This window comes from Barbatula barbatula (assembly GCF_947034865.1).
Source record: "Barbatula barbatula genome assembly, chromosome: 13".
Taxonomy (NCBI): Eukaryota; Metazoa; Chordata; class Actinopteri; order Cypriniformes; family Nemacheilidae; genus Barbatula; species Barbatula barbatula.
This window is the reverse complement of record NC_136776.1, coordinates 22,294,936-22,321,720: the sequence shown is the minus strand read 5'-3', so window position 1 is coordinate 22,321,720 and position 26,785 is coordinate 22,294,936. Positions and strand designations below refer to the sequence as shown.

General features: G+C 40.2%; 4 protein-coding genes across 4 annotated transcripts; 2 read left to right on the top strand and 2 right to left on the bottom strand.

The window, feature by feature from the left end:
- Positions 1–74: 74 nt before the first annotated feature.
- ftsj3 (FtsJ RNA 2'-O-methyltransferase 3) lies at positions 75–5,635 on the bottom strand. The gene is made up of 20 exons (XM_079471213.1): positions 5,434–5,635; positions 5,134–5,239; positions 5,005–5,051; positions 4,762–4,841; positions 4,577–4,676; positions 4,300–4,494; positions 4,100–4,215; positions 3,729–3,833; positions 3,534–3,634; positions 3,373–3,459; positions 3,142–3,300; positions 2,926–3,061; positions 2,567–2,760; positions 2,253–2,364; positions 1,928–2,166; positions 1,659–1,753; positions 1,466–1,568; positions 1,195–1,378; positions 1,010–1,104; positions 75–927 (listed from the first exon to the last, which is right to left on the bottom strand). Exons 1-20 carry the CDS (start codon positions 5,498–5,500, stop codon positions 660–662), a joined length of 2,589 nt encoding a protein of 862 aa, XP_079327339.1. The 5' UTR covers positions 5,501–5,635; the 3' UTR covers positions 75–659.
- An 883-nt stretch (positions 5,636–6,518) lies between these two features.
- lonp1 (lon peptidase 1, mitochondrial) lies at positions 6,519–14,289 on the top strand. Its single transcript, XM_079470857.1, has 18 exons — positions 6,519–7,018; positions 8,473–8,561; positions 8,642–8,761; positions 8,863–9,115; positions 9,197–9,258; positions 9,338–9,467; positions 9,539–9,622; positions 10,049–10,269; positions 10,388–10,526; positions 10,608–10,786; positions 11,130–11,217; positions 11,295–11,417; positions 11,495–11,611; positions 11,703–11,843; positions 11,926–12,091; positions 13,166–13,386; positions 13,460–13,624; positions 13,715–14,289. Exons 1-18 carry the CDS (start codon positions 6,545–6,547, stop codon positions 13,862–13,864), a joined length of 2,922 nt encoding a protein of 973 aa, XP_079326983.1. The 5' UTR covers positions 6,519–6,544; the 3' UTR covers positions 13,865–14,289.
- A 647-nt stretch (positions 14,290–14,936) lies between these two features.
- rpl36 (ribosomal protein L36) lies at positions 14,937–17,065 on the bottom strand. The gene is made up of 4 exons (XM_079472211.1): positions 16,957–17,065; positions 16,305–16,399; positions 15,373–15,507; positions 14,937–15,067 (listed from the first exon to the last, which is right to left on the bottom strand). Exons 2-4 carry the CDS (start codon positions 16,395–16,397, stop codon positions 14,978–14,980), a joined length of 318 nt encoding a protein of 105 aa, XP_079328337.1. The 5' UTR covers positions 16,398–16,399; positions 16,957–17,065; the 3' UTR covers positions 14,937–14,977.
- Positions 17,066–18,534: 1,469 nt separating this feature from the next.
- Positions 18,535–25,753, top strand: lmnb2 (lamin B2). Its single transcript, XM_079470994.1, has 12 exons — positions 18,535–18,985; positions 19,860–19,996; positions 20,748–20,904; positions 20,986–21,111; positions 21,195–21,365; positions 21,489–21,614; positions 21,723–21,943; positions 22,754–22,988; positions 23,075–23,182; positions 23,271–23,390; positions 23,475–23,579; positions 23,782–25,753. Exons 1-12 carry the CDS (start codon positions 18,770–18,772, stop codon positions 23,821–23,823), a joined length of 1,764 nt encoding a protein of 587 aa, XP_079327120.1. The 5' UTR covers positions 18,535–18,769; the 3' UTR covers positions 23,824–25,753.
- The last annotated feature ends 1,032 nt before the right edge of the window (positions 25,754–26,785 follow it).

Genomic DNA, 26,785 nt, shown 5'->3' with positions numbered 1-26,785 from the left:
ACTTGGACACTTAAGTCTTTATATTAAACACAAACCTGAGACACATGTATAATAATTATGAAAAAAGCTGCTTTGGCAAAGTGTTTTTATGGAAATAAATTCATATGTATGAACACCAGTTTAACAATGTACAGCATAATTAAATGACAAAATATTAATGGTATCTGTAATTCAATAAAACTAAATTTAGCAAATTCGTGTTACGATTTAATTAAAATGACAATAAATCAGATCCAATATTTACCAAATGGAACTACTCAAATATTTTTGAAGAAGTATTTGTCTCATCCTTAAATTGAAATGTATTTATATATATTTGGAAAAATTGGATTATGTAGAAACGACATGGAATCATAAGTACTTATCATGTATATTTATTTGAAAACATCCCTGACGATATTTTTTACATATATTTTGACAAAATAAATCAAAACAAACGAAGGTCCATATTCCATAAACAATATATCGAAAAACAAAGCGTTTGAACAACGCTGAAAGGCCTAAGGGTTCAGACATATAAAGTCTGACTTAACTGTCGGTAAGAGACCTCAAGACAAGTCCAATAAAACAGACCGGCATACAATTCTAGCCGTAATACCGTACACGACAGTAAGACCCAGCTAGATGTGAGACGCAGAGCGACATCATCAACACGTTCTTCACTTTCTATTCGGTCGTCCCTTTGGTGGCTTCCCGCCCCCCCCTTTTTTCTGGCCTCCCCCTTTTTTCTGGCTCCTCCCACCTTTGCCGTGACCCTTCTGGTCTTTCCTTTGCATGGCCCGCGTGTCTTTCTTCATCCGGCCGTCTACCACACGGAAGGTGCCCTTTAACCCGGCCGGGCGACGCACTTTGCAACCGGCGCCCTTTTTGGCCACCAAGTACGTGACCTTTCGCTTTTCTTTAGCCATTCCGGCCTTTTTGTAGATGCTGCGAGAACAAAAAGATAAGAAACACTGTTAGCAAGGATTCCATGAGGTTGCGCAGCGAACGTGTCGATTCGAAGACTGACCTTTTGAGGTGAGACATTTTCTCGCGTTCGGAAATGTCTACCGTGTTCACGACGTTTTCTGCCTTTTTCTTGGCTTGTTCCATCTTCCTCAACATCTATAACAGAATCAAAGTGCATTTTAAGATGACATTCTGATCAATATTAACTCAATGTTAGTGGGGAGATGTATAGTTGTCGGGTCTTACCCTTCTCTTCTTGCGAGCTTTGGCCTCTGCGACTTTTTTGATCGGTCGGGCGTTGATCTCCCGCCATTTCTGCTTGTACTCGTCCACCATTTCTTTGGTGACGGGGACGGGTCGCTTTCTGTGCTTATTCTCGTCGTCAACGAACCAGGCCGGAACTTCCGTCATGCCCTCGGAGTTCGCAAATCTACACGTTGCACCATTTGAGACGAAAAACGTGAACATAACTGAAGTCACAAACACTTACAATCCAAATCAGCAATGCCTTTCTCACCTGTGAAAAGAGCCGTCTACCAGGTCTCGCATTCTCTTTTTGGAAGTGGCGATATGCGCTCCGAGTGCCAGACCCTCGGCGTTAAGAATTCGAGCCCGTTTACCTGAAACGAAACAAACATTTGAAATACATTCACATTGTATTATTTTCTCGACGAATGTCAAACGTTAAAATAAGAACGTTCTTGACTGACTTGTTTTTTCCACTGGGACGACTTGAAATTCGTCATCGCCACCCGTTTTGATCGCACCAGCCGCCGAAGATGCTTTTTTCATCCGAGAGATCTCTCTGTTTGCAAACAATTGTAACGTAATTGAGCGAGTTAAACAAAATGTATATATATATAGTATATATACAGTCTGAAACGTAGCAGACGAACATTGTGTAGATAAAACAAAATGCAAAACTAAACACAGAATGTTAAAATTACATTAATCATTTAAACAATTCATAAACACTCACGTTTCATCATCGCTGGTGTCATCATCAGAGTCGCTGTCATCCTCATCTCCCACCTCCCCCAATTCCTGCGAGGGAGCGGAAGCTTGCTTTTCCTCCTTGCTTGGCTCCGCCTCATCCTCCTCCTCCTCAGCCTTCCTCTTTCTGCCCATTCCAGGCCGATTGCTTTGTAGAAACTGAGTTTGTTTGAGTTCGCTCATGGCATCTCTGTCGTCGTACAACTTCAACTCGGCAAAGATTCCCTGCGTAGACGATCGATGAAAGCGACAATAAGAACACTTCGAAGTGGGAACCAATGAGATCGTACTACAGCTTTAAAGATTCATACCTTGCTGAACCAAATGTTGGTCTCGCGTTCCTTCTTCTCGTCTTTTCCTTCCAGCTCCACCAGTAATTCGTTTCCATCCCCATCCTCGTTTTCTTCGGCTACGAATGACACCCTGCGGGACGTGCAAAAACCCAATGAAAACAAAACCATTACAATGTTTAGGAAAACTCAACATACGGCTGCACGATAAATCATTAAACAACTGCACGCAATCAGGCGATTTACTATATTTTTTTGCTGCTGTTCTTCTTCGCGCGATTTCCCACCGAGTACATTTTAAAGAAATGACTGTAAAACAAACAAGAATGCTTTACGTTTTCTTCTTAGGAGCCTTCTTCACAATCTGTTCCTCGTTCTTCTCGATCTCCTCGAGGTCGTCCGAGTCCAGGTCGGAGGCCAGAGACACGCGATCATCTTCAGACTCCGAGAAGTACAAATCTTCCTCTTCGCCGCCTTCTACCAGAGCATCGGCTCCTTTCATATTACCCTGAGTGATTTCACTAAGACCCTGAGAAATAACACAAAATTAGAGCCGAGAACATGCGTTTCTGAAAACGTTGATGCAGCAGATTTATATTGATCGGATTAGAGATTGTAGCTTTACTGTCTCATCTACTGTAAAACATCAAGACTGTGTGGTCTGTCTATTTGGTCGCGAGTTATGAATTCTTACTTGGGCCTTTTTGATGGAGCTGAGGGAAAACATGGATGAATCGTTGGCGTCGGCGATGGAAACTCCAGGAAGGTCCATCTTAAGCGCCACCCTTTCTCTCTTCTTCCTCTGTTCCTTTAAAAGCCTCTTCTTCTTCCTGTCATTTCGGAAAAAAAAAGATGTTCAGGAGCGACGATCAACACTAAATTTATCGTTTCCACAATGAAGAAAATGTACCGTTTGAGATCTGAGATTTCATCCGCCTTCAGCTCAGCCAGCTTCTTCTCCATTTCCTCATCCTCATCTTCCTCCACCTTCTCTTCTGCATCTTTTACGGTGTCCTTTTTCTTGCTTTCTGTCAGGTCGCTTTCGCCCTCTTCCTCATCGGAGCTCAGACTAAGTAAAAAACTTTATAAGTAGCAATATCACTCATATATTTCGTTTCTGTCTGATGGAGTGGTAAAGTACCGGATGTCCTGGTCCGTCTGTTTGGCTTCATCCTTCAGTTTTTTCGCGATGAATATCCTCAGCTTGGACCTCCAAGACAGCAACAACCTGATGACAAAACAGCCAATCAGATTTAAGCGACAAAGAAGAACCGTACACATGAAAATCATATGAATACCTACCGCAGATCCTTTCGACCCAAGACTTTAATGTCACGACAGCATTCTTTGATTTCTGGTGAAGTGACCGGATGGGATTCCAGCTCTGGACTATCAAAGGTTATCTAGAAGAGAAATTGAAACGGGATGTGAAAACATGAGGTCGAGACACTGAAGTTTAGCTTGTAAAGATTGAAGAATTGGAATATTTAAACATACTTCATTGGCTTTGCTCAAGAAGTCTACAGGATTCTCAGATTTAAGGAACTCGGTCACCGGGAAGATGCGATACAACGTGAGGTCACCGTCGCTATATCCTTCGGCCTGAAACACAGCAAACGAATCTCATCAAGACAAAATATGAAGTCTTAACAAAAGGCAAATCAAAAAATGCAAAACTTAAAACTCAACTAGATGCAATAAACACCCACAAAACAAAAAAGGGAAATAAAACAAAACTTACTCAATGTAAACAAAAGTGCAAAACAAAACGCAAATCTGAACTAAAAAAAGAAATCAAATTTAAGAACTAAATACATGACAGGCTATATGAATACAATCTCACATCTCTATTAAAACACCAGACCTACCTTGGGTTTTTTGGTGGTAACCAGCTCTTTGACAGTTTTGACTTGAACATCGACCTCTTTAAAAGCATGTTTGGGGTCAAAGAACTTGTTGTCAATTTTATCCGGGGCCAAAAAACCTGCAAGTAATAACACAAATTTGAATAATTCATCATGGACACGAATTAACCCGCATACGCACATATGAATATACGTATATCTACCTTGACAGACAACAAAGATCTCAGCCGATTCGTTTCGGGAGGCTTGCGGTTTGGTGGCCTGAACCTTCTTAAAGAACTGCTGGAAGATCCACATGAGAGGCTGATAGTCTTTCGAGCGGAAAACCTTGGTGATAAACGTCCCGCCCTTGTTAAGGAACTCGCAGGCGAGTTTGAGAGCCATCAGTGTGAGATGAGCTACGGAAAACGACCCGTGAGTTTCGTACTTCGGACAAAGACGCGTCAAACAACCTCATCAAAATATACATTTTTATTGTACCTTGAGAAAAAGCGTCGTGTTGCCAGTTGGCACCGACGTTAGGAGCGCCATCATTGAGAACCACGTCCACCTTCCACGTCTGCAGTTCTTTCCGGAGAGCCTAATGAAAAAAACAACATCTGTAAAAGGACGTCACAGACATATTGTTTGACATAAGTGTGTTTTCAAGAGTCTAAATTAAACACCTGTCTGCATTTGTCATTTGTAATGTCTTCTTGTAGGGTGATGACGTTCTGGATGGGTTTGATCGGGACCAGATCCACACCTGTCATCGGATGGAGAGAGTCAATAATATATTGGTGCGGTGATCTTAATATTGATCGTTGTGGATCTCTTAACAAATCTATAGTTAGGTTATGTTTTTACACAAACCTATTGAACTATTAGTTAAGATTAACCAATTGCATCACTAATGAAGCGACACTCACCAATAACAAGGCTGGACACTGGCATAAACTTTGATGCCACCTGCAACCTAAACACGAAGGACAGATTTGAGTGGCTGATCATGAAAGCATCACACGTAAATATAACAAAATAAACATCTATCGACCCACCATCCTCCTGGAGCTGCGCACAGATCCACCAGTGCTCGAGCTTTCTGAAGAAACTGGAATTTGCGATTGAGTTGAATGAGCTTGAACGAGGATCTGGAGCGATATCCTTGAAAATAAGCACGTGACAAATATATAAGCGATTTTTACTGACACATACAGAAGCATTCGACTGTTTACGTGACTGTTCCTCATCTTGATTAAACGCGACCACGTCATTGATTAAATGAATATTGAACTCCGCGAACGAGCATCTGTGGGTAACACGTTGATTTTAAAGGTAGCACGCGACACGTGACTTACCCGTTTCTTTTGCGAGATGGTAGAATTTATCTTTTCTGGTTTTCCCGACTTTCAGTTTTTTACCCATGTTTCCTGCCGAACGCGTTCAGTTTTCGAGCAGTATTTGGACACTTTACCCCGTGTCTCGGTGCTCGACTGAAGCCACGCGTGTGTGGAGGCGCGCTGTGATGACGTCAGGCGACAAGTTCTTTCTCGCTCCTACGTAATACTGATTTCCTATTCTTGTTTTATCTTTGTTAAAATATGGATATTACACATGTGATATCGTGCTATTTGTTGTAAGCGTTGTGTGTTTGATATATTTTGAAACAATAAAAACATTTGACAAAATAAGAAATATTGTCAATAAAAATATGTAAATAACCAATAACGTGTTATTGTAGTTCATTCGTGACATTGGCTTTGTTGTATACAATGGGTAAATTATGTGACCCATCTTTCATTGTATAAAACGTTTTATAGTATGTTTTTAATAATATATATGTATGTAAGATAGTTTATAGTACTTTTTCCTTATTATATTGTTAGCATAATTTAGACCATGTTTATATGTACTATTTCATGCTAATGTATGAACACATTATTTATTTCATTTTATAGTATGTATGTGTGTATTTAATTCTCTCTCTCTCTCTCTCTCTCTCTCTCTCTCTCTCTCTCTCTCTCTCTCTCTCTCAGTAACAGATGCCATCATAAAAAAACAACGAAGGAAAGAAAGAAAGAAAAATAATATACAAATAAATAAAAATACTAAAATACTCGAAACAACTCGGACAAACGTCCCACCTGCAACCCGTAAATAACGGGAAATAGAGTGGGAAATATCGTAAAGCTCGAGTTGTCTCGAACGCAGCATTTTTCTAAATGCGTATTATATAATAAAACAATTAATTTATTTCCTCTGCTCAAAATATATGTGATTTGTATTTGTCTATCTCCCTTTCTTGTGCTTTGCTTAATAACTATTGGTGCAGTTGTGTAAGTATATTTCGTTCAAAGTGTAATAAAACCCGAAGCCACGTCACAGATCGGCGCCAGGGGGCGTGATCATCATCAACGAGTGACCGAAACGCAGTCACGTGCCCCTCCGAGAGAACACTCGAGATCAGACATGGCGGCGTACATGAGAATGTGGAGATCGTACAGAAACATCAGCGCTGCTTCTGCGGCCGGTTCCGGTGCGATCAGAGCCGGCATACACGCGTTATTACCGCGGACTAACCCGCATCCCATCACCCACCGCTCTTATTCATACATTGCCAGCAGAAGTACATCGTTACGCAACAGCAGGATAACAGCATCCATAACGACAGACAGGTGGTCCCGGGTCACGGGCTCTCCCGTTGGGTCGGGGTCCCAGAGGAGGTTTCTTTTCGGGAATAAGGGCAGCGGGTTCTCTGGAGAGGACGGTGCTGAGAACAGCAATGGATCCGCTGGAGATGAGTCTGGAGGAGATGAAGGGTCTTACACCGCCCCCCAGATGACAGCTCTGACCCCTATGATGGTGCCCGAGGTCTTCCCGAATGTTCCTCTCATCGCTGTCAACAGGAATCCGGTGTTTCCAAGATTTATTAAAATCATTGAGGTGATGCCTTAGATCATGCACAGATGACGCAATCACGCTTACCATTGGTGGTTTAAAGGTCTTGTAGAGGTCGAGAAGCGGTTACACGTGGATATGTGAATGTATAATATAATTATGAATGGAAATGGTATGAAGATTCATTTAAAGTGCGTGTTTTAATGTTTAACTCCAGTGTTTACGTCATGATGGCTGGAGATTTCATCATCCACAGAGGTTCACTAGTCCTTGACTGCTAAGCAAAAGATAAAAACCAACAACAGAAGATTCTCTGTTTCACACATTTATTTAGTAAATTATTAAACATGAAGACATCGAAAATGGGTTCAACGCTGCAATAAAGGACTTTGTATTTTGGTCAAATGACTAAACATACTTGAGTCAAGATGATGAGCAAAATGACCTAGATGTCTTGTATTTAGACCAAATATTTGCATCTTGATTCAAGAATGTTTAGACATTTTTACTGGAAAACACAAACACTAAGTAAGCTAAAGTATTTGTTTCTTATACAATCATATTGATGTGGGGGAAATCTGATGCACTTGGTCAATTCATAATGCAAATAAATATAAAATGAACAAACTCCTATGAAAATTATATTTTATTATACTGCACTGTTTTAAAAACAAAAAGAGAATGTTTGTGTATACATCAAAATGTATCTGACATATCTCCACAGTGTATTTGAGTTTTTGTCTTGTGTACATTTTAAATGTCTTATAACGTTCTTCATTACCGAAATGTTTTTTGAACTATTGTTTTTGCCATGAAAGCAGTTGAAACTGAAATGACATTAAGAGATAAATGAATAATAATAAAAAGTAATAATGCATATTTGGGCTGCTTTGTAAATATGTAATTCAATTAGAGCTGTCAAACATTTCATCTCGAATAATCGCATCCAGAATAAGATTGAGTGTCTAAATAATATATGTCTGTGTACTGTGCATATTAACTTTGTGTTTATAAACATGCATAGGCCTATATTTAGGAAAATATAGAAATGCATAAACATTTATGTTATTGGTACATATAAATATATACTTCCTAAGTATATGCTTGTGTTTATAAAAACAAAGTAAACAAGCACAGTATGAAAGTTTGTTTAACGGGGCACTGTGATGTAAAAATTTTCAAATTTGAGGGGGTAAAAATGTAATGACTCGGGTTATAATAAAGCAGCACATTGCTTCATGATCATTGACTTTTTATTTGTTATTCTGCTTTAAATATGTATGAAGAAAAAATATGCGCAGTAAAAACATATATATTATGTGAACACAAACTTTTATTCCGGATGCGATTGAGCACAATTTATAATTTGACAGCTCTACATTAAATACAAGTTCTTGGTTCGATCTCACATACTGACTGAATATGTGAATTTAATGGAAGTCGTATTGGTTAAAAGCATCTTACAAATGCATAAACGCAAACCATTTTGTCACCTTTAGGTTAAAAACAAGCAGCTCATGGAGCTGTTAAGGAGAAAAGTGCGACTTGCTCAGCCCTACGCCGGTGTGTTTCTGAAGAAAGATGACAAGTAAGCGATTATGAGAGTCTGTTCTGTATTTTGATACTAGATTTGTATTCACTGTTCATTCTGGTGTGTTTCTTTTTCAGTAATGAATCCGATGTCGTGGAGAATCTGGACGCCGTTTATCACACCGGAACGTTCGTGCAGATTCACGAGATGCAGGATCTCGGCGACAAACTGCGTATGATCGTGATGGGACACAGAAGGTGATGCTTATGTACTTGAAATCTTTTTTTATTTAATAATCCGGTTTGGAACAATCTGGTTTGCAAGCAATTCATACAACTTTATGTTTTATTTTACGCAGAATTCGTATTAACAAGCAGATGGATGTTGAGGGGGAAGAGTCCGACGCCCTGGAGGCTGAAGGTGAACAACCGAAGTCTCTGCGGAGGAAAATGAAGAGATCTCGTAAGGATTCGGCACCGCTGTCCGAGGCGATCGAGGAGAAAGTGCGGGAGGCGGAGTTTGTGGTGGAGGCACTTCCTCTGCCCGGCGTCCTAATGGTGGAGGTGGACAATGTGGTCCATGAAGACTTCCAGGTCTCGGAGGAGGTCAAGGTATTACTGCCACAAAACTCAAATTTTCCTGAGATAACATTTTTATCCAGAATGAATTTACATCCTCCTTGTTTAAACCAGGCCCTGACCGCTGAGATCGTAAAGACGATCCGTGACATCATTGCTCTCAATCCTCTGTACAGGTAACGCTGATGCATATCAAAGTTCATTTTGTTATACAATTTATCAGTTAAAAATCCCTCCAATATATTTGTCCGGTAGAGAGTCTGTGCTCCAGATGATGCAGGCGGGTCAGAGGGTCGTGGATAACCCCATTTACCTAAGTGACATGGGAGCGGCTCTCACCGGTGCCGAATCCCACGAGCTGCAGGACGTTCTGGAGGAAACGAACGTACGTTTGTGCCATGACATTCTGAAGTTTCTTTTCTTTAATGCGCGTTTGACGCAAATCTGTCTGTACAGATTCCAAAGCGCTTATACAAAGCTCTTTCACTGCTGAAGAAAGAATACGAGCTGAGTAAACTGCAGCAGCGTCTCGGCAGAGAGGTGAGGAACATTTTAGCACACTACTGAGTGTTGTTTATAACAGTTGTATCTGACAAATAACTTGTGTTAAGTCCTGTTCACATTATAACGATAACTATCAAAAAAAACGTTTTAAAAATCTTTCTTAATTCAGGAGAATAGCGGCCCAGATAGCACAGGTACATCTGTAAGATGTCTGCTAAAGATCTGGAGATCTTGGAAACATCTGCTGTGTAAAAGCATCTGCTAAACAAGAGCTGTTGTACATCCATTCTAAATCATACACAGATGTTTTCTTGAGGTCTATCTGACAGCAGACGTCTCAGAGATGTCAAAATCATTGGTGTGGACGTAAATAAAGTTATAGTTACAGTCATCGTTATCGTTCGATTGTGAACGGCCCTTTAGATTGAATATTATTCACGCGTTATGTTTGTTGATGTTGAGGTGGAGGAGAAGATCAAGCAGACGCACAGGAAGTATCTCCTGCAGGAGCAGCTGAAGATCATCAAGAAGGAGCTCGGACTGGAGAAGGAGGACAAAGACGCCATCGAGGAGAAGTTCAGAGAGAGGCTGAAGGACCGAACCGTCCCGCAACACATCATGGACGTTATCAATGAGGAGCTGAACAAACTCGGGCTGTTGGATAACCATTCCTCAGAGTTCAAGTGAGGGCAACTTGCTTGAGTTTTTTCCTCGCGGGCTTATATCTATAAACGTTGGATATATTTTTCAACATTGACGTGCTATTTGACTAATTCTTGACTTGGTTGTTCACACCCCCAGCGTGACACGTAACTATTTAGACTGGTTGACATCGATGCCGTGGGGCACCAACAGTGTTGAAAACCTGGAGCTGAGTCGAGCCAAAGACGTGTTGGAAGAGGACCACTACGGGATGGACGATGTCAAGAAACGCATTTTGGTAAAACACAGATCTGTCGAGTACTTAATTCCTCGTGCTTTGGTGAATTCGGGCTTATCCGTGCTCTTGTTTTTCACGCAGGAGTTTATCGCCGTGAGCCAGCTGAGAGGCAGCACGCAGGGAAAGATCTTGTGTTTCTACGGGCCTCCCGGTGTCGGCAAGACAAGCATCGCACGCTCCATCGCCAGAGCTCTGAACCGCCAATACTTCCGCTTCAGCATGGGCGGCATGACTGACGTGGCCGAAATCAAAGGCCACAGGTGGGTTTTGTTGATTTATTAGGATTCGATATGTCAAAATCACCCCAAAACAAAAAAACAGTCATCATTTATTCCCCCTCATGTGGTTTATAATCCGTATATGAAATTTATTCAACCTGTATGACTTTCTTTCTTCTACAGAACACGACAGGAGATATTTTCGAGAAATGTATCGGTGCTTTTGTGTGTCTTCCATTACATGAACACAAAAGCACTGGGACTCTCAAAATATCTTCTCCTGGGTAGAAGAAAGAAAGTCATACAGGTTCGGAATGACACGAGGGTGAATAAATGCTGAAGAAAGTAAACAATTTTATTTTAATTCAAAATGTGTCCATTGCAGGAGAACGTATGTCGGTGCGATGCCGGGAAAGATCATTCAGTGTCTAAAGAAAACCAAGACCGAGAACCCATTAGTCCTGATCGACGAGGTTTGTTCCTTTTCGTCTTAATATATAACCTCATAAAAACACATCAGTGTATAATTTTGCAATTTGTCTTCTTGCAGGTCGACAAAATAGGTAGAGGTTACCAGGGCGACCCATCTTCCGCCCTGCTGGAGCTTCTCGACCCTGAACAGAACGCTAACTTTCTAGATCACTACCTGGACGTTCCCGTTGACCTGTCGAAGGTTTGAAGCGACACCCGTCTCTGTATTACATCTATGGAAGGATACCATGGATTCATTGGATTTGTGTTTCTTTCCAGGTGCTTTTCATTTGTACTGCCAATGTAACTGACACCATTCCCGAACCTCTACGAGACCGAATGGAGATGATCAACGTGTCGGGCTACGTCGCGCAGGAAAAACTGGCCATCGCCGAGGTACGGTACCTCTTTTTTTTGGAAAAAAAAAACAAAATGTTACACAATTTAGGTGCAAATGGATGCAATGACTTTTACTTTCTGCGTACAGAGATATTTAGTGCCCCAGTTGCGAACTCAATGCGGTCTGGATGAGCAGAAAGCTAACATCACCCCGGAAGCTCTGAGCGTGCTCATAAGACAGTACTGCAGGGAAAGCGGCGTCAGGAATCTTCAGAAACAAGTCGACAAAGTATGAGCGACTTGTCCCTTTGTCTTGCTTCTCTGTGATGGTGTTTTGAAATTAACTTTTGTAGCCTCTGGTTTCTTCGTAGGTGTTCAGAAAAGTTGCATTCCGTATCGTCAAAGGGGAGGAAACGGCAGTGAACGTTACTGCTGGAAACCTTCATGATTACGTGGGGAAGCCCATCTTCACTGTGGACCGAATGTATGACATCACGCCACCGGGAGTGGTCATGGGACTGGCGTGGACAGCTATGGGTCAGTTGAAATATTTAGTCCAAATTTAGTTTTTGTTTTAAACCATAAATTAAAAACTTAAGTTTATATAGTACCTACAAATGTTACATCTTAAAGTGCTTAACAACAACAATAAAATACAGCAATATACAATAAAAATACAAAAGAATATAGAGAAATAAGACTTTATTTTTTAAAACCTAATAAGAATATTAATAAATCAAAAAGAAACTAATATAAGCTTTAAATAAACAATAACGATTTACTATAAATGGTCAATTAAAACGGCCAATGAAATATTTAGTCAATATAAACACATATTTTTTTACAACTTTAAACAATGAACTAATAATGAGAATAAACTTTATTTTATTAAAAAAATGTCAATTTTAAGCCATAAATTAAAGATTTTGTTTTATATAGCGCATATAAAGGTTACATCTTAAAGCGCTTAACAACAACAATAAAATATAGCAATATACATTAAAAATACAAAAGAATGAAGAGAAATTTAATTTAAAACATAAAATATATGAATAAATAAAAAAAATCTAAACATATTTTAATAAATAAAATTAAAACTTCAAATAAACAATAATAGTTTACTATAAATAATAAATTAAAACGGTTTAAAATATATAAATCACATTCCAATGAAATATTTAGTCAATATGAACAATATTTCTTGGACTTTAAACGATAAATTCATAAAAATAAACTTTATTTTATATAGCACCCTAATGCGCTTAACAACAACAATAAAATACATCAAATAATTAATTAAATAAAATAAAAAAGAGAATTAAACTTAAAACCTAATAAAATATTATTAAAAAACATTAAATAAAAATTTATTTACTTTAATAGTAAAGCTAAAAATAAATGAAATTCCAATGTCCTAAATATTTGCATATTTTATAGTATATACTGTATAAATACTTATTAAAACTACATTTCATAATAAATATTTGTGTTGCACACATTTTTAGGGAAATGTTTTATTCTTTTATGTAGCTTTTTCAAATTGAACTTGCTCTTTTGAACCTTTGTCCACAACAGTTTAAAGAAACCAACGTTGGTCTCTTCACTCCACAGGTGGCTCTACCCTGTTTATCGAGACGTCTTTGCGGCGTCCAAAAGATCCTCCGGGTAAAGACGGACCCCGCGACGGGTCACTGGAGGTCACAGGGCAGCTGGGAGACGTCATGAAGGAAAGTGCCAAGATCGCTTATACGTTTGCCCGATCGTTCCTTATGAAAGAACAACCAGACAACGACTTTCTCATGGGCTCCCATATTCATCTACATGTTCCTGAAGTGAGGACGTTTCCATCATTGATGTTAAATATCCTAAGATTTCTAAGGGCACTAAAGTTTGTAATCTATTTAGGGTGCAACTCCTAAAGACGGACCAAGTGCAGGTTGCACTATTGTCACGGCCCTGCTGTCCTTAGCCAAAAACATGCCGGCACGTCAGAACGTGGCCATGACGGGAGAAGTGTCCCTGACCGGAAAGATTCTGCCGGTTGGAGGAATCAAGGAAAAAACCATTGCTGTAAGTCAACAGCGAGGAAGGTCACACAATCTCACATTATATAAATATTGTCTCTGTGTTTCAAATACATGCAATCATTTTTCCCAACAGGCCAAGAGAGCGGGTGTGACGTGCATCATCCTGCCGGCAGAAAACCGAAAGGACTTCTCGGACCTTGCCGAATACATCACAGAGGGCCTTGAAGTGCACTTTGTAGAACATTACAGCGAAATAGTCAAAATCGTTTTCTCTGGACAGTAACTCTTTTGCTACGATTTTATCCTTCGCTATAACAGTGATGAAGAGTTCACCATGTCAGGAAAACACAAACACAGAACCAGATGCCTGTACGTTCATCCAACACAAGAACCATGATAAATGCGGCACAGATGTTTGTGACGTGTTGCCTCTCATTTTGTGGGACAAAGATCAGAAAGCCTAAATATTTATAGATGGGAAAGTCTGGATGCATATCCCAAGACCACAGATCCCCGAAACATTCAAGACTCCGGGATCCTCCTATAACTGCTACGCAGTTCCTCCTTAAATTGTTTATTTTATCGTGTCATATTCAGTGAAATGACAGAAAATAAAAATCATATCTTGAGTATTTGTTGTCATCTTTGTAAATAATCTACTTATATATTCCATCAAGGTATTTACAATAAATGTGTTAAAACAGCTTACTTCAGTTTGGAAAATCATACTTTTTTTATAAAGAATATGTACACCTGGATGCCCTACATCTGGAAAAATGTGCAGTATACGATAGTGATGTTACGCCAAACAAATACGCCTATATGTGGAATTTATATGTCCATGTGGAAATTGTTTTCTTCACTGTTATTTCTAAGCCTTAACTGGTGCAAAAACACAGTGTATCACAGACATCAAAAGGCACATCTGTAATGTATCTGCTTGTTTTACACTCTTTGGCCAGCAGATGGTATTTTGAGCAAATGAAGCCTCCAGAAATTAACCCTTTTGTGATTAATGATACATGTTACATAATAGAGAGTTACATAGATAATTGTACTAATAAACTAATAGGACTAGTTATAATTCAGAGGTTCAGTAAACCTCTGTACCCATGTATAGGATAATGCTATGCAAGTCGCTTTGGATAAAAGCGTCTGCCAAATGTCTAAATATAAACATTCGGTAGAAAACATTTTGAGTTGCATAACTGCATTGTCACATGCTAAAATAACAAACATATAACCTATTTCAACAGATTTAATATATTTAACCAATGAACTCTACATTAAATAATCATCAATATATACAAACAAGTCCAGAATGATCATTTTTAAATGAGACACCAGTCAAATGCTTGTGTTTTCACAAATACAAATTTATTCGTCACAATACAGGTTACTCCTTCTTGGCAGCAGCTTTCCTCATTGCGGCCAGAATGTTGCTGAGCTCTTCCCTCTTTCTCTTGGCGCGGATGTGAGTTCCCACCTGCGTGGACAAACCCTCCAATGAGCAAAGCACACACGAACATGACGACAAATACATCACGAAGACAGTTACTGTTCAGCTTCACGACACTTTAGGATGCAACCGTGTACCTTTCTCCTAAAATTCATTTCCACATTTAAAACAAGCCCTGACCTTCTATTTTCTGTGTCGGATAGAAATACAAACTGGACCGAAAAGTATATATTAAATATAAAAGCGTCAGCGTTACTACACAAATAAAATACATCTACATGAGCTGCAGAAAGCCTGATGAAAAAGTGTGCTCAGATGAACACCGCTCGTACCCTTTTCTTGATGAATTTGAGGGCACGCTTGTCCCTGGACACTTTCAGCAGCTCCATAGCGCGCCTCTCGTAGGGGGCGAAACCACACACCTCGCGGATCATGTCACGCACAAACTTTGTGTGTTTGGTCAGACGCTGGAATACAATGAAGACATTTGAAATTAATACTATACAACATTATTATAAATCACACGTCTAGCTCTTGATAACAAATGAGTAGGGCTGTGCAATATACCGAAATATCGCACATGTGCATATAGCGATATGCATATCGCAATGTTTGCGATAATCGAGCGATTCATTTCTTCGTAAAGTTATGAATGGTCAAAGTTTTACAGGATGCGGATAGTATAGTAGCTGTCTGGCATGCGGATGTTAGTTGGGATATATGTGCGTGCGCATGCTCTGACGGAAGTCAATCAACGGGCCGCGTCGCGACATTTGCTAACAAAATGTGAGATTTGTTTAATGCAACAGTCCAACATGGCTGTTCACTTTCAAAAACAGTGATGCTTTTTCTTAAAATATGTAGGTTATATAATTTTAACAATTTAAATTGATTTCAGAAAAAGAAACTTCTTATCGCATTATTTAGCATGCTGTCGCATTTTGCTCAACATCGCACAGCCCTACAGATGAGCCACGTTTGTTTAAAAAGAACAGAGAAACACGCCACGTGATGGTTGTACTATATAATATAGTAGCGGTTTGGCTTTTGTTGAAACTAGTAACTTTGTATTAGCACCTGTTTTGTATGAACTTTCGCTCCCTGAACTCTTTGTAAGTCGCTTTGGATAAAATCGTCCGCTAAATGACTAAATGTAAATACCCTATTTTGATCAAGATCTCATATATTTACTTTTGATTCAATATTAGTATCAATTGTTATTGAATCTGTTGTGTTTTCAGCAGGAATGCAATACTAAACTCACCCCTCTCCTGCGGCTGTGCTTGGGCTCGGTGACATTTTTGGTCACTGGGTGGCCTTTATTAAGGCCAACCGCCATAGGATACCTGATGGCCATCTCTGTGAAGAAACAATGCGTTATAACACATTTACAAACACTGACAACGAATGAAAACGTGCAAACAGTTTCCTCTTATAAACACACTCTGGTTTGACGTTATTTGCTGGGTCTCGGTCAAATAATCAATTTAACGTGACATTTGACGTTAAAACTAATTGAAATCAACCCGAAAAAAGCAGTTTTACGACAACACACTGTCGAATGAGTTTGATAGTTCGCGAGCATCGACTTCTAGCGAGTACACAAGGCTATAAAAAATATATTTATATACTGTTTTTCTTACTAAATGGAAGGTTACGCATTTTATACATAACTGCAACTTAAAGTTATGCTTAATATTCGAGTCTGAGAAACACATGACATCGCGACGGTTTACTGCGTCTACTTATAAATGATAAAATACACACAACTGACTGTTCATCTGGACAAAATAATAGTTTATTTCTCCTTTAAATTGCTTATAATTCAATATATGAACAGCGATGTTGTGATTTCAGTTGAGATGTGTCAGATATAAGGTGGATTTTAAAGGTTGAGATTCTCCGGACATTCATACCTGCTTTTTCTAATGGCGTCCAAACCGGAAGGACCGCAGCCGAGAGGAAGCTGAACTTTCAGACGCGACGGAACAAGACTCGCGCGGGAAAAATATACGGGCGCCTCCTAGAGGCGAAGAGACTAAACAACAATCGTTTATTAAACACAGTCAAACATCCGCCACAACGTGTCAATCAACACATTCTTAGGTTCACGGAGTTTAAAACGACATTTAATATACAAAGTTCAATAAGGGAGTTTAATAAGGTATGTAAAGCAATACCAATAAGCTTATTAAATATGTTACAAAACTATTTACATTTTTCCAAAAGTCAAATAAGTTTGCCTAAACTGCAATTAAAGCAAACTCCCCCAAATAGCACAACACGTTATAATAATTGTATTAGCAAAATATTCAAAGGTTAACTATTTCATGATTTTGACCAAAATATAAAAATAAGGCATTTTGATGACAAAATAACACAAAAGTACATCAATATGGCCTATACCTCCAGAACTGCGATTCAATATTTTAAATGGATATTACCCAGCAGCAGCAATGCTTAAAAGGAGATTTGAAGGTGAGCCATGTGTGTTTTGTCCAGTGATAAAAAGATTCTGGCAAGATGTCATTAATTGTGTAATTCTCTTCATTTTTGTTTCTAACCAATTTAAGTTAGAGCAAATTCTTTTTGGTAATGAAAACCTTCAGAGAGAACTAACAATAAATTATGGGTAAATACCATATCCATAAATGGCAAAATAATAATCCTTCCCTAGTGGTGTTTACAATCAAAACGAGGGATCACTTTGCTTCTTTGAAACTCCTGAAAGATTCCAGTGATAATATTGACTCTCTATGTGAAGATGTATTACAATATTTGTCATTATAACTTGTTGAGCTTCCATGGAACTTTATTTTAAGAATATTTGAAGACTGAGGACAATATATGTATGTGAACAACTTTGACATGCCTCAAGGACTGTAATGCCTTCGCTTGATTTATTTGATATTATTTGTATTTAATTTCTTTATTGTATTTAGTGATACTTAACTGTGTGGTAACTATGTTCTGCACTTTAGTCTCCCATCGAGGGATTTTGTAAATTGTGTTTTGTAAAGAATTGTGTCGTAATAAAATACATTAAAATCAATAAAAGATGAAAACGATTAAAACCGTTCACTAAGATGATTAGCTATTAACGCTATTAACGTTTAACGGGAAGCATGACAGTTTATTCAGCGATTACAATACTGCGTGCACGTACACTAAAAATAATAGTGATATTTAATTTATTATTAGTTATCATCATAACTATTACTTGACAATTAAACAAAACTATAGAATTGAATAAAAAAAATAAGACCTGAGCACATTCAATCCAACAAGCAAAACGTAAAATGCCAAAAAAATAAAAAATACATTCTTTATTTAATACTTTATTATAGTTTTTTCTCTAATTTGTGTGTGCTTTTGGGAATACAATAACAATGCAATTCAAATATTCGTTTTACGTCCATCGAACTACATTGTCTTCTCGAACTACAACCCCCACCATTCGTTTCCGTCGAGTTTTGGCGCGGTTTTACGCCGACGGCGGCCATTTTCTTTTCACACCTCCGTTACTAACACAGCCAACCAGCAGCCGGACTACAAAAAGATACTTTCATTCAAAAACCCCGCAAACAAAACTTGCAAACGCCGCCGGAAACCCGTTCCAGCCACCGGAGGCTACCACTGCGAAAACCGGGCCGAAGCGGAGCTCTAGCGTATCGGGGAAGGAGTTTTAGTTTTCCCTTGAGGTAAAGTGGGTCTACAGCGCGAAGCGATATGGCGACCGCAACCCCGAGCCGCGCGTCCAGCCGCGCGTCGGCCGCCCAAACGCCGCTGAGCCCCGCGCGGATCTCGCGTCTGCAGGAGAAAGAAGAGCTGAGCGCGCTCAACGACCGCCTGGCCGTGTACATCGACCGCGTGCGGTCGCTCGAGCTCGAGAACGACCGACTGCTCGTGAAAGTGTCCGAGAAGGAGGAAGTCTCCACCAGAGAGGTGCGCGCTCCATTCTTTCGCTTTTCGTTGATTTATTTGTGCTTTGTTCGCTTGTAGTTTACGTGATTTTAACTTTAATTCGCGCCTCGCGTGACGCGTTTGGCCCTGTTTTGTAGTTTTTTTTAAGCTTTGAAGTTTTGCTAACATTTAGCAAAACTCACGTTCTGCGTTAAAGGCACGCGCGTGCGATTATTGTTTGTTCATTGGTGTTTTGCCGACAATTTGTCGTTTTACGCGATTCAATAAAACTTCGTAAAAGTTTGAAGGCACGCGCTGTTTGTTCTTCGTAAAGCAACTCGTTTTATGGAAATATGTCAAAAACGTTTTTTTTACGTCATCAGAGAAATTCGTTGTAGTTGTGTTCGTGTGTGTGTATGTTTTTATATATACGAATCATCCTCGTGCACGCGAACGTGTTAGACTTTTTATGCAAGTTATGATAACTTCCTTCCGGTGGTTGAGTGTAAAATTAAAGCGAATTTTTGTTTTTATTTGATTTCTGACTTTGAGTTTTGTCCTCGTGCGTTGGGGCGTTTTCCGTCTATTATGGGTGTGGCCATAATTTGAATTTGATCTCGGCCATCTGCTCATCCTTTGTTGGGAATGGTGACCACATCAAACGTCCCCCACCTCTAAAGTTGTTTTTGCACGAAATGCACTTTATAAAAATGGATTAATGCGTATTTTCAATTCATAACTCTGTGTTTTGCATTCAAAGTCTAATAACTTATCAAAATGAGTTTCCACTGTTTGTCTAATAACTTATCAAAATGAGTTTCCCCTTTTTGTTAAGTTAATTTTAGACATCTTCTGTACGAGTATATTGAGATCAGTCTATTGAAAACCCATCTTTTATGATCCTTTTTCCGTCAAGGTGTCCGGGATTAAGACTCTCTACGAGGCCGAACTCGCTGATGCCAGGCGGGTGCTTGATGAAACCGCCCGCGAAAGAGCCAAACTTCAAATCAATTTCGGAAAAGTCAGTTCTGAGCTCGAGGAGGTCCAGAAGAAGTAAGTAGTTCTACTTTTCTTCATATAATCTAGATTATTTTGGGGGCGTGGTCTTGTTATAAAATGACCGTAAGGCCATCACATTGTACACATTAAGCTTTACGTAGGTGGTCGCCTTAAGTCAATTTAAAGCGCACTTAACCCGACTTAAATCCAGTCCCATCTGCTGCTCTGGAAATCTCTTGTGACAATGTTTGTTTAACGTTTTGTGTCTTTGTCCTACTTGAGAGAGCTATTACAAAACCGCTTCACACAAGTTACGCTTCAGACGCCGTGTTGTTTATCTCGTTGCTAATGAGTACGTTCAAACAGGAAGTGTGTTGCTATGTGGGCAACTGCTTCAACCACACGCAGCAAGTTGCAATATGCCACGCAATTTAATTTAGCAAGCGTGTCTAGGTTTTTTATTTGAACCTGAAAGGTTTTTTATTCCAACATGAGTCAACACGGCCATATGCCGACATTCATTTTGAACATCTTAATGAAAATGTTAGCTAACTGTAATATGAATGGAGAGGGATCAGTTGATATGTTATGCATTAAACCAATAAAGCACTCGAGGCCATTAATGTAGTTTTATTATATGTTGCGTAATATGCCTAAAGGCATGAAGTATGACACAATGTTGACTTGAAAACGACGTGATTTATTCGAGGTTCCTGGTTTTGTAAAAATGCAATGCAATAGGAGAAAGTGTAAATATTAATATTTTAGTTTTTCAGAAAATGTACATATCATAATTGTTTTCTAGCTATAAGAAGAAAGATGGAGATCTGGCTGCGGCACTGGCCCGTGTTCGAGAACTGGAAGCTCAGTTCAACAAAAACGAGGCGGCGCTCAACACGGCTCGTGGCGAAAACAAATCCCTGTCAGTCGAACTGGCCGACCTGAAGGCTCAGCTAGCCAAAGTAAGACGTCTTATTCACATCTCAGCCCTCTAGAGACTCCGAACTGGGCATAACAGAGATGCTTCTTTTTTGCTCCTCCAGACAGAAGATGCTCACGACGTGGCTAAGAAACAGCTGGAGGCAGAGACTTTGATGCGGGTGGACCTGGAGAATCGCTGCCAGAGTCTCTCAGAGGAGCTTGAGTTCAGGAAGAGCATGTTTGAGGAGGTCGGTACTTTTGAATTCTAGTCGACAAATAAGAACGCAGGTTTGAGGTCAGTTCTGACGGTCGGTGCGAATGTGTCACGCAGGAGGTGCGTGAGACGCGCAGACGTCACGGTACGCGCACGGTGGAGGTGGACAGCGGGGTGCAGCAGGACTACGAGTTCAAACTCGCGCAGGCGCTGCAGGATCTGCGCAGGGAACATGAGGATCAGGTGCATATCTACAAGGAAGAGCTGCAGCAAACCTTCAGGGCCAAGGTACTGACTTCTGTTCGAAAGACGTTTGTGAACAGCACTGCTCTGGACAGGCTGGGTTTTGTTCCACTTAGGTGCCCTTCATTTCACGTTCTAATGCAAAGGAAACTTTTTTTTTGTTTGCAGCTGGATAACGCAAAGGTGTCATCCGACATGAACGATAAGGCCGTGCTCACTGCCCGCGAAGAGCTGCAGGAAGCCCACGTGAGGATCGAGGGCTTGAGCTATCAGCTCAGCGCACTGCAGAAACAGGTACATATACTCTACTGCGCACCCTACTAAGATAACAGACGTGATGTTGAGTTTGACATCTAGAGCTTTATAATGTAGAGTGTGTACTGACATGGTGCTTTTGTTCAGTCGTCGGCTGCTGAGGACCGCATCCGTGAGCTTGAGGCCCTGCTGGCCAGCGACAGAGACAAGTACCGGCGACAGCTGGACGGCAAAGAGCGCGAGATGTCCGAGATGAGGGAGTGCATGCAGCAACAGCTGAACGAGTACCAAGAGCTTCTGGATGTCAAACTGGCCCTGGACATGGAGATCAACGCCTACAGGAAGCTCCTTGAAGGAGAAGAGGACAGGTGAGCGCGTTTCTTGAGGAGGCGGTTTCTGAATAATACATTACGCAAGAATGCTAAGCCCAGGAATGCTAAGTTTCCAACTGTTGTTTCAATAATGTACAAAGTATTAGGTGTATTCGACTATAAGGGTCAGGTAGGCAGCTCATAAGAATTTGCAATGCTTATGATGTTTACATGGCATGTTAAAAATCCCCGTGTTGGTAGGTCTCTCTGTATTTTAAACAAGCGGCTCAGTGGATTCTTGAAAACGTGTTTAAGCATGCTTGAGACCTGAAGTGCTGTCGATGACATCACTCCAGACAGAAACACACTCATCACATCTCCTGCTGCCAGTGTTGCAACTGGTTATTATTGCACACTGTCATACAATCAATTTCACAGACACCTGCGGCATGTAGCGTAAGAATGCACAGTCCACTTTACGTTTTTGCATTTCATGCCTGACATATGCCGAGTGGCAGAGAAGTGCGAGAATTTCTCACAGGAGCGGTAATTATTTTGTCCTCTCACGTGTAAGCAAACACATAACAGCGTTGTCTCTAGCGCATAAGCCCAGTGAGAAGTCAGATTGCTCATTTAGCAGGAAGACGTAGAGCGGAAGAGTCACATGCAGCTAGACCATCTTCAAGAATGAGACGTTAAAAATAGTCGTCAGTTGACACATTGGACAACGTGTGATATGAAGTAACAGGATCTTAAGGAAGATAAGACGGTATAACACAATTTTCCATGGTGCAGTTGCCCATAGTTCTCGCTTGTGACGTATGTCAAGTTCGCTGTTAAACAACGAATCTGCATTTTCGTTTCTAGGCTGAAGTTGTCCCCCAGCCCGACCTCACGGGTGACGGTGTCTCGTACCACAGCTAGCAGCACCGGTTCTTCCCGCAGCTCCCGCACAAAGAGAAAACGTGTGGAGCTCGAGGAGACTGCTGTCGCTGCCCCCAAAGTCCAGATCAGCCAGAAGGCCGAGGCTACGGGCAGTGTGAGCATCGAGGAAATCGACCTAGATGGAAAATCGGTCACTCTCATGAACAACTCTGAAAAGGTAAGGACAGCACTGACGTAAACTTCAGCGAAAAGGTTGCTTTCAAAAAGAAATGCCTGTTTCACTGACATTTGTTCAAAATTTAGGATCAATCGATGGGCAACTGGCGTTTAAAGAGGCAGATTGGAGACGATGAGGAAATTTCGTACAAGTTTAGCCCCAAGTTTGTTCTGAAGGCTGGTCAGAAAGTAATGGTAAGGAGACGGGACCGTCATTTCTTTTTTCTTCAGCTCAGACGCATGAAAATGTGTTAACGCTTTCATTATGATGTTTGGTTTACAGGTGTGGAGCGCTACTGCCGGCGTGTCCCACAACCCCCCATCAGACCTGCTGTGGAAGAGCCAGAGCTCCTGGGGCTCCGGAGAGAATAGCCTTACCTTTTTGGTGAATTCAAATGGAGAGGTATGAACTGCGATCTGATATGTTGCTTTGTGTCTTTGAATTTCACCTCTGTTCAACCTCTGACGTGAAAATGTTTGCTTTCAGGAAGTGGCAAAACGAACCGTCACGAAAAGCGTGATTGAGATGGAGAATGGTGATGATGATGATGAGGAGGGAGACTTTGGAGACGAAGATCTTTTCCATCAGCAGGTTAGTCAATCTTCTGGTCTGTCATATAGACACTTCATCCGTTCGTAATAAGCAAGTCCGCATCAGTTTTTATTTATTTTGTTTATTCCAATATCCTATTTTTGAGAGCGATTTCAGTCTCATGATTATGAAAGCACATCAGATGAACACTGAATGCCCAGCTTTGCTCTTCATGTAATAATTGTATTTTTCTCTGTTTCAGGGAGATCCAAAGACCCGTTCCAGAGAATGCGCCGTTATGTGATGTAGTTTAAACCTTTAGAATTTCCCTTCCCCACAATTCAGTCTTTTGTAGAGCCACTACTTTTGTATTCTTCAATCATGAGTCATTAACTTTCGTCCTCATATTTTTACGGACCTCGTTTTTAAAGCCAGTTAATTGCGAATTGTGGCAGATGTTTTTTTTTGGCTGTAGTTCATTAACGAATAGCCTTTCTGCCAATTGACGTTCCCGACAGTGTCAGAGTTGGAACGTCTCTGAAGTACGGCAACAAATCATTGTGTTGTAAGCAAAACATCATCAGAGAATGAGTCAAAAGATACGAAATTGGAGAGTATTTGTGTGTACCGGTGACTAAGAATTCGCAATGATTCATTTTTCATAGATATGTAGATTCTCGTCGCCACAGGTTTATGAATGGGGGGGATTATTATGGGATGCTCTGACAGGAAGTTCATTCTTCCTGGTTTATGTTTTGTAGTGCACTATAGGCCGTAACTGACAGTTGTCGCTTGGCACACCTTTCTGTTTTTTGCTTCGCCAACCAGATGAACAGGGTGGAAATTATTTTTAAAGCATTGCTCATCCACAGTACTTCCAAAAAGATGTCATGTGTGTCAGTTAATGCTTTACACGGTATTATGAATGTTTTTATCATTGAATGTTAATTTGTGCGCTCTACAAATATGTCGGCAATATTCGCAGAACGCACTCGTAAGTAGAAGATTTCTGCAGTTTATCTAGATGTTCTGTTTTACGTTAAAGATGTTTCAGTCAATCATCGTTCTTTCAACAAATTCGGCCCTCGATTTAGCAACCAGGATGGCGATACAAGCACCAATGCTATGTTAACCAAAGAAATTGAGTGACTTTGTTTAGACATTGTGATTAATGAAATCAGTTTAATTTGTATTTTTCCAAAGTAAAATTAATTCTGAGCTCGCAGTATTTGCGACAGCGGAGTAATCTTCAACTTTCCACCCTGTTAAGTCTGTTGTGTTTTAAAACTGTCTTATGTTTTAAAAAGATGTCTTTCATCCAATTATGCATGCAGTGAATATTTTTGTATGAATTAAATTAACAAGCGGAGGGACATTGCTATGAAAAATAATGACCGTATGTCGGATCAGAATATACTGCAGTCTGAATTTCAATTATAATCGACTATATAAATAATTTTTATAGCTATTTCCTCAGGATTTTTAAACCCTAATGCACAAGGTTCATACTTTGTGCTTTTACATGTATTTTGAACTGCTTGTAAATTTGGGAAATATATCATGCGGTGTATACAAACAATTGACCTGAAAAGCTGATTTTAATGTTTTTTTTAAATGTTCTGCAGTGATTAACTATTGAATTGTTTTAGTGGGGTTATGCTTATGTTCATGTTTACTATATGGGGTCAATTTGAAGGTAATGTTAAAATAATATTCCATCGGCCAGTTGCGTATCGCCGGTCGGCTTCTGAAAAGTGAAATTGAGCCGAAGCAAAATTGTATTTGTGTACATTGTAACTTGGCCTCTGAGCTAATAAAATCCTCCTTTTTCATTATTACTTGATAGGAACTTCCCGACAAACACTCCACATCTGTGAATTTTGTTTTCTGTTAGTTATGGACACTGTTATATTCATAAGGAATGTAATATCCTTTTTACTGTCAGGTTTTATTAGACAAGGCTGTGATTAATGTATCGGATACAATGTGCTTTATATGGAATTGTCAATCTGACGTTGCAGTTGTATCAATCTACTGTAAAGAAAATATTTGAAATGCCACCAAAAGAAAATGAGCCATTACGAATTGTGAACTAAATTGTTACGGGGTTAAAAATATTGTACGAGGACTTTGGAGAATTCATTCCAAGTCTCATTCATTTTCATATTTTACTTTCATTTGTCTTTTTTTGTACGCAATATCCAATAAATGTTTTACGTATGAAATGTGATGTTTTGGGCATTTTGTCTGCTTAAATACCTTTTTAGAAAAGGCATCCTTCAATTGATATGGTCTCCGTGTAACCACAAGAGTGCAGCACACTATAAAGTTCACACATCCACACCTTCTGCGTGTGTTCGTACTCGACAGAAAGCACTTCTGCCAGCTTTACGCTGTGCCCTCTGTGTTTAAAGCTGTTGTGTGTAACAGCTGTGTTATGTTCTGCACACCCGCTTCCCGCCGGCGTTAAAACTGAATCCACTGCCCATTTTAAGTCTAGTCTCTCTCGCTTCATGGGACAAGCCTTTTAGTGCAGCGCGTTTATGCCAGACCGCCCACGTGGCCGCCAATTTATACACTGGCAGTGTTTCGAAGTCATTAGTGCTTTGTGCCGCCGCCTGCTGTAAGAGCCTCGGGGTTCAGCCCCTTTGTGTTGTGCCTGCGGGGAGGAAGGGGTCTCTCTTCAAATCTTCCTTTTCTGCTGTCTTCCCACCCCCAATCGCATGCGTCTCCCACGCACCCACTATCTGGACGCCCACGCTCTGCGCGGGTAGCTGGAGCGTGTTAAATACTCCTCGCTGGCCGTGTACCAGGCTACTCTGGCTCTTATCGTTAAACAAATCGACGGGGAGCTTGCAGCAGTCTCGGTTAAAGGAATGATATTAACTGTATCTGTTGCGTATTTGTACACATCCTGCAAATGATTACCAGATTACTTTACAACAAAGCTAAAAATGACATTCACAGGGCGTTATTCGTGTATTTAAATATCACGACAATATCGTGAAAGACTTATAACCGTGTCGTAGAAGTTGGACATTTTGACAGCCCCAGTTGTATCCTTTTTATATTAATACCATGTCCAAAAGTAACACATCTTAAAAAACAGCGTGGCCATACTCTGTGCCGTATTTTCATTGAGTTACAGTTTGAATAGTACCTCATTCGCCTGTTTTGGCTTTGAGTGCACGTCCGCCGGCCAATTGCTTGATAATGCCAACTGAGGCGAAGGAACATCACAACCTAGTTGTTTACTGCCCAAATTA

What these genes read in the sequence shown, in the direction of transcription:
- rpl36 (XM_079472211.1), bottom strand. Translation starts at nt 16,397, where the DNA reads ATGGCCATCAGGTATCCTATGGCGGTTGGCCTTAATAAAGGCCACCCA. An exon ending in AGCACAGCCGCAGGAGAGGG is followed by an intron (nt 15,508 to 16,304) that starts GTGAGTTTAGTA and finishes ATTGTATTCCAG; the next exon opens with CGTCTGACCAAACACACAAA. An exon ending in TCAAATTCATCAAGAAAAGG is followed by an intron (nt 15,068 to 15,372) that starts GTACGAGCGGTG and finishes TTGTCCACGCAG; the next exon opens with GTGGGAACTCACATCCGCGC.
- lmnb2 (XM_079470994.1), top strand. Translation starts at nt 18,770, where the DNA reads ATGGCGACCGCAACCCCGAGCCGCGCGTCCAGCCGCGCGTCGGCCGCC. An exon ending in AGCAAACCTTCAGGGCCAAG is followed by an intron (nt 21,366 to 21,488) that starts GTACTGACTTCT and finishes TTTTGTTTGCAG; the next exon opens with CTGGATAACGCAAAGGTGTC. An exon ending in AGGCTGGTCAGAAAGTAATG is followed by an intron (nt 23,183 to 23,270) that starts GTAAGGAGACGG and finishes TTTGGTTTACAG; the next exon opens with GTGTGGAGCGCTACTGCCGG.
- ftsj3 (XM_079471213.1), bottom strand. Translation starts at nt 5,500, where the DNA reads ATGGGTAAAAAACTGAAAGTCGGGAAAACCAGAAAAGATAAATTCTAC. An exon ending in AGTGTCCAGCCTTGTTATTG is followed by an intron (nt 4,842 to 5,004) that starts GTGAGTGTCGCT and finishes ATCCGATGACAG; the next exon opens with GTGTGGATCTGGTCCCGATC. An exon ending in CGTCCCAGTGGAAAAAACAA is followed by an intron (nt 1,569 to 1,658) that starts GTCAGTCAAGAA and finishes GTTTCGTTTCAG; the next exon opens with GTAAACGGGCTCGAATTCTT.
- lonp1 (XM_079470857.1), top strand. Translation starts at nt 6,545, where the DNA reads ATGGCGGCGTACATGAGAATGTGGAGATCGTACAGAAACATCAGCGCT. An exon ending in ATGTCAAGAAACGCATTTTG is followed by an intron (nt 10,527 to 10,607) that starts GTAAAACACAGA and finishes TTTTTCACGCAG; the next exon opens with GAGTTTATCGCCGTGAGCCA. An exon ending in TCAAGGAAAAAACCATTGCT is followed by an intron (nt 13,625 to 13,714) that starts GTAAGTCAACAG and finishes TTTTCCCAACAG; the next exon opens with GCCAAGAGAGCGGGTGTGAC.